At 47.5% G+C, this 6,454-nt stretch overlaps 1 protein-coding gene across 1 annotated transcript; it reads left to right on the forward strand.

Moving 5' to 3' along the window:
• Nucleotides 1–3,232: 3,232 nt before the first annotated feature.
• Nucleotides 3,233–6,206, forward strand: LOC125449497 (probable G-protein coupled receptor 139). The gene is made up of 2 exons (XM_048525301.2): nucleotides 3,233–3,340; nucleotides 5,043–6,206. The coding sequence occupies exons 1-2, from the start codon at nucleotides 3,274–3,276 to the stop codon at nucleotides 5,942–5,944; spliced, it is 969 nt and encodes a 322-aa protein (XP_048381258.1). The 5' UTR covers nucleotides 3,233–3,273; the 3' UTR covers nucleotides 5,945–6,206.
• Nucleotides 6,207–6,454: the final 248 nt, after the last annotated feature.

Genomic DNA, 6,454 nt, shown 5'->3' on the forward strand with positions numbered 1-6,454 from the left:
GCCTCGCTGCGAGTGTCCTAGGAGCTGTCACTAAGCCAGACCATGGTGATCTGCAGTTTCTGACGGTGAGAGATGTTGGTGTGGGTCTTCTCCCGGGACATACGTTCACACTGATTGTCACTAATCCAGGACGGGGCTTTCCCTGGGCTAGCCTGCCTGAGGACCTCCCTCAGCTGTTTAACCATCCCGTTCCCATAGACAGTGCACAGAGTGCGGATTTACAACTCGCTGTTTTGGCCCTGAGAGGTCTGGCAATTCCTCTGGTGGGATCCTCCAGTGTGGTCACTAAATGATGAGGCAGTCTGATTGTCCCCTGGTGTTCCCATGGTCTCCCATTAATTGTCTGTTTTCAGTCTCTCCAGGGCTTCTTTGACTTGTTGGGTCAAGATCATCAGTTTATTGTCTGAATTAGCCAGGTCAAGGGTGTTGAGTGATCACAATCCTGCCCCACATGCTGTGGCGAGATTTACAGACTTTTCTTTCTCTTTCATCTCATAAATGCTCTCCTGGGATTCCCTGAGCGATCCCTGTCCCTCATCCCAGCATTGTATGGATCAAGTGGGAGTATAATCGCTTTAATGGGGGAGGACATCACTCGGGTAATTGTGTCCCTGATACGTATGTTATGATTGGCATTCGTTCACAGTGAACTTTATAGAACAAGGTTATTGCTGTGGGTTTAATGACAAGTCCATTCCGAGCACATGGTGTGTGTGTGTGGGGCAAGCTGAGGGAGGAAGCTTCACACTTGCTCCATCACAGTTTTTAAATTTGTTCTCAAGGAATTCTCCAGCTGGGCGTTCCCAGAGCATGAGTGCCTGAAATCTGACTCCTTGTCAAGTCTATATGCCAGACACCCCACTACTTTGCACGTGTTCTTGGAGAAACCCCAACAATATTTTGTGATCCATGAGCCCCGAGAACACAATGTTGAACTGCCATGCGGTTTCTTGAAGTCTACGAGCTGATGGGCCCACGTGAATATCACGAATTCCGCCGGGTGGAAGCAGAGGGTCCCATCAACACACACTGCAGTGTCTGGTGGGTCATTTTACGGGTATCGTTGTCACATACTTCTTCCCTGTGGTTGTGCTACATCTTTGCATACAGTCATTATCAAGCGATACACAAGAAACGCTGTTTCAGCCCAAGCTATGCCTGCCTCTTCGTAGGTTACGTGGAACAGTCCCTCTTCCGCGCCTGCACTGGCCCCAAACCCCACCACTTCCTCCGTTACATTGATGACTGTATCGGCGCCACCTCTTGCTCCCCAGAGGAGCCGGAACAGTTCATCCACTTCACCAACACCCTCCAACCCAACCCCAAGTTCACCTGGGCCATCTCCAACTCATCCCTCACCTTCCTGGACCTCTCTGTCTCCATCTCAGGCAACCAGCTAGAAAATGATGTCCATTTCAAACCCGCTGCCTCCCACAGCTACCTCAAATTCACCTCCTCCCACCCACCCTCCTGCAAAAATTCCCTATTCCCAATTCCTCCGCCTCTGCCTCATCTGCTCCCAGGATGAGGCATTCCACTCCCGCACATCCAGATGTCTGCATTCTTCAAGGACCGCAACTTTCCCCCGCAGTGGTCAAGAACACCCTTGACTGTGTTTCCCACATTTCCCGCAACAAGTCCCTCACACCCCACCCCCATAATAACCGCCCTAAGATAATCCTCCTTGTCCTCACATACCACCCCACCAACCTCCAGCTGCAATGCATCATCCTCCGACACTTCCGTCATCTAAAATCCGACCCCACCACCCAAGACATTTTTCCCTCCCCACCCTTGTCTGCTTTCCGGAGAGACCACTCTCTCCGTGACTCCCTTGTCCGCTCCACAGTCTGCTCCAACCCCACCACACCCGGCACCTTCCCCTGCAACCGCAGGAAGTGCTACACTTGCCCCCACAACTCCTCCCTCACCCCCATCCCATGCCCCAAGATGACTTTCCACAATAAGCAGATGTTCACCTGCACATCTGCCAATGTGTAATACTGTATCCACTGCACCTGGTGTGGCTTCCTCTACATTTGGGAAACCAAGCGGAGACTTGGGGACTGCTTTGCAGAACACCTCCGCTCGGTTCGCAATAAACAACAGCATCTCCCACTCACGAACCATTTTAATTCCCCTTCCCATTCCTTAGATGACATGTCCATCATGGGCCTCCGGCAGTGCCACAATGATGCCACCCGAAAGTTGCAGGAACAGCAACTCATATTCTGCTTGGGAACCCTGCAGCCCAATGGTATCAATGTGGGCTTCACAAGCTTCAAAATCTTCCCTCCCCCCGCTGCATTCCAAAACCAGCCCAACTCGTCCCCTCCCTGCCACTGCATCCCAAAACCAGCCCAGCTCGTCCCTGCCTCCCTAACCTGTTCTTCCTCTCAGCTATCCCCTCCTTCCACCTCAAGCTGCACCTCCATTTCCTACCTGCTAACCTCATCCCACCTCCTTGACCTGCCCGTCTTCCCTGGACTGACCTATCTACTCCCTGCCTCCCCACCTATACTCTCCTCTCCACCTATCTTCTTTTCTCTCCATCTTCGGTCCGTCTCCCCCTCTCTCCCTATTTATTTCAGAGTCCTCTCCCCATTACCGTCTCTGATGAAGGGTCTAGGCCCGAAACGTCAGCTTTTATGCTCCTAAGATGCTGCTTGGCCTGCTGTGTTCATCCAGTTTCACACTTTGTTGTCTTAAATGCTCTTTAAGGGTCAAATTGCTGCCTTTGAGAAGCAGCGCCAATGCATTTCCTGAAAAGAGAGCATTTTCTTCGAATATCCTGGTCTAATGTCTGACTCTGTGTTCAGCATGACTTTAGAAAATGCTCAAATTATTCAATTGTCTCCCGGTCTTGATCCCATTCCCCTCTCCCCGTCCTCCCTGACAGAATAAATGTGCCCCATGTGGAGGATGTGGTGTGGAGGGGTTTTTCCCAGTACATTAAAGTCGTTTGTGATTTCGGGATGGCGCTGATGAACTCCTGGTGGTCAGCATTTTTGCTGGCAGACTGCTATTAATTCATGAAAAATGTACTGAGCAGCAATGCTCCTTCATGGTTGGGGATTCAACTCATTATTGCATTTGGTTTATTCATTGACAGATATTTGAAAAACAACAAAGCCAAACAATGCTGTAGGTTTGATCTCCCCAAGGAGCTTCCACACACTATAAGGCAACGTCTCTGGGAATGCTTCACCTCAGAGTTTCAAACAAACGGCTTGTCAGTTGGCAGAAGGGACAGATCAGCTCGCACAGAAGGAAATGTATCGAACAATTCAACTCGTGGAGAGAGTGTTTGACACCTTCCTTGCTATTATTGGCATCCCTGGTATGACATCATGACAACTGAACTTGTTTTGATCTGTTGCTGATCTGCTCTCTGGCTTTATCTTTCGAACAACAATGTTTCTAGCTCAGTAACTGGCCATCCTTATCCAGACCCCAGGACAGTGACTGCACTACATTGTGCAGCATTCCCCATGCAATTCCCCAGTGACAGAGACTCCCAACTTCACTGCTGATGCAGCATTTTCTGATCTCAGTGCACTGTCAGCTGGTCTGGTTCGATGCTGTTTGAAGATGTGAGGAGAGATCAGGCAAGTTAGTTCTGAAGAAGGGTCATTGGACTCGAAATATTAACTCTGCTTTCTCTCTCACAGATGCTGCCAGTCCTGCTGAGCAACTTCTGTTTTGTTGCACAAATGAGGCCTGTTTTCCCCAGAATTTAGAAGATTAAGAGGCAAATTGAGCAATGCCTTACAAGATACCAACAGGTCGAGACAGAAAAAAAGATGAGCTATGTTTATTGTTTGGGGATTCTAGATTGAGAGAGCTGGGCCTGAGAATGAGGACCAGACCATTCAAGAGAGATGCTGGGTGCTCTCCCACACGCAGAGAGTGGGGCAGGTTTGGAATTCTCTTGAACAATTGGATCAGTTGTACTTTTAAATTCTGATGTAGTATTTTGTTGTTAAGCAAAAAACTTAAGGGATATGTGCCCCGTTTTGATTTGTCAAGCTTCATCTCACTCAAATCTGTTCTGGAAATTCTCCCCTCACCCATCTCTCATCAGGAATTTAAGTCTCGACAGATTTCCCTCCTCATACCTACACATCGAGACGTTTGCAGTGAAAGTTTACAGAGTAAATACCACAGCAGTCTTGACTGTCACATGTTGTCACTAAGGGATCCCTGCATACTCTGTTATGCTACATATCTGTAAGACACATGGAGTAATCCTGTTCAAAATCTTACCCAGGTTCTAATAACCTGTTTTCTGATCGTTTTGGAGGTCAGGAGTAACTCACTGCCACTTCTCAGCATGCTCATGTTGAAGAAGCTCTGCTCCTCTCTCCAGCTGTTCCAATCTTTTTTCTTGCCCACCGTCATTAATTTCTAGTTTTTTGCCCAGCTCTCCCTTCGGTTCCATCCAAACCTATTGTTTATACCGTATCCCTCTCCCTACCCTATCTTCTGCATATATATTGACAATTTCCTGGTTACAATCAGTTTTGAGGAAGAGTCGCTCAACTTATAACATTAACAATTATTTGCCTCCACAAATGCAGCCAGAGCTGATGAGCTTTTGCAGCAATTTCTGCTTTTGTTTCTGATTTACAGCATCATTTTTATTCTTTTTATTTTTACTCAGTCCTAATACTGAGTTGGGATCGATGTTTACATTTGGATTCTTTGTCTGCCAAAGTGGAACTGAGAACTAGGAAAATCTATTGCAGCCATTCAAATTGTTCCCTTGGAACCAAGCAAAATAACAGACTTCCTTCTGTTCTCCCAGCAGGGTTTGACAGCTCAGTCTCCTTCCCAACACCACAATCTCTGGATTGATCGGGCAGGAGTCAACCTGAGATGAGTGTGAAAATCTTATAATGCAAACACACTCTATCACAAATACTTCTGTTCAGACAGTACACTACATTTTGTGGTAAAATCTTATGGTTGCCCTATGGAACAGGCAGGGGAAATTTCTGATCAGGAATTCATTGCATTTTCTCCCCATTTGCCTTCTACAGGTAATTTGCTGGCGATTGTCATCCTTTCCTGGGGAAAGTGCGGTGTATGCCAGTGCACTACTCGTTACCTGTTGGCTATGGCAGCTGCCGATATGACGGTCATTTTCACTGATATTATACTGATGGGTTTTCGTTATTATTATTACCCACGATCTTTCCTGGACATCACTCCTGTATGTAATGTTATTGGGATCCTGTTACGCACAAGCACTGACAGCTCTGTCTGGTTCACTGTCACTTTCTCCTTTGATCGATTTGTGACTATTTGCTGCCAGAAGCTGAAAACAAAATATTGCACTGAGAAAACGGCAACTGTTGTTCTAGCGACAACCTGCACCCTGTTCTGTTTGAAAAATATCCCCTTCTATTTTCAAAATGAACCTGGGGTGATAATCGATAATGTGCCATTCTACTGTTATACAAAGTCAAGCTATCTTACTGAGACTTGGTGGGTGATATTAGATTGGCTCGATACAGTTTTAACCCCTTTACTGCCATTCGCCTTAATCTTGTTGCTCAATGCTGTGACAGTCAGACACATTTTAGTGACCAGTCAAGTCCGGAAGAGACTGAAGGGTGAGAGAAAAGGAGAGAATCGCAGAGACCCAGAGATGGAGAGCAGAAGGAAGTCTGTGATTTTGCTCTTCACCATCTCTGGGAATTTCATCCTCCTCTGGTTGATCTATGTTGTATATTTCTTATATTATGTCATTGCAGGAATTGATCCTGTCAATTACTCACCTCTTCTGCACCACTTCGGTATTGTTGGTTACATGCTGCAAAGGTTAAGTTCCTGCACAAACACATTTATTTATTTAGCAACATTGTCTAAGTTCAGAGCAAAGATCAGCAATGCAGCAAACTCTCTGGTTACACAAATTCCTTGCATTATGAATAAATAAAACTGCTCAGTGAAACCGAAGGGAGGGGCCCAGTGTTTCCACACCGTGGAATGTTATTTTTAGTTCAGCCACGTAACATGGGCCTCACTATCTGGGCCCAGTATTTATTGCCCCGTCCCTAGTTGCCCCCCTTGAGAAGGTGGGGGTGAGCTGCCTTTTTGAACAGCTGCAGTCCATGTGCTGTGGGTTGACCCACAATGTCCCTTAGAGAGGGAATTCCACAAATTCTGACCCAGCGACACTGAAGGAACGGGGATATATTTCCGAGTCAGGATGGGGAGGGGCTCGGAGGGGAACTTGCAGGGGGTGGGGGTCCCATGTACCTGCTGCCCCTTGTCCTTCTGGATGGAAGTGGGTCGTGGGTTTGGAAGGTGCTGCCTGAGGGTCTTTGGTGAGTCTCCGCAGAGCATCTTGTCGATGGTACACACTGCTGCGACTGAGCGTCGGTGGGGGGACGGAGTGGGATGTTTGTGGATGTGTTGCCAGTCGAGCGGGGGCTGCTTTGTCCTG

This window comes from Stegostoma tigrinum, chromosome 46 (genome assembly GCF_030684315.1).
Source record: "Stegostoma tigrinum isolate sSteTig4 chromosome 46, sSteTig4.hap1, whole genome shotgun sequence".
In the NCBI taxonomy this organism is placed as follows: domain Eukaryota; kingdom Metazoa; phylum Chordata; class Chondrichthyes; order Orectolobiformes; family Stegostomatidae; genus Stegostoma; species Stegostoma tigrinum.

Coding starts and splice junctions, on each gene's coding strand:
- LOC125449497 (XM_048525301.2), top strand. CDS start 3,274: ATGTATCGAACAATTCAACTCGTGGAGAGAGTGTTTGACACCTTCCTT. Junction 3,341..5,042: donor TGCTATTATTGGCATCCCTG/GTATGACATCAT, acceptor TGCCTTCTACAG/GTAATTTGCTGGCGATTGTC.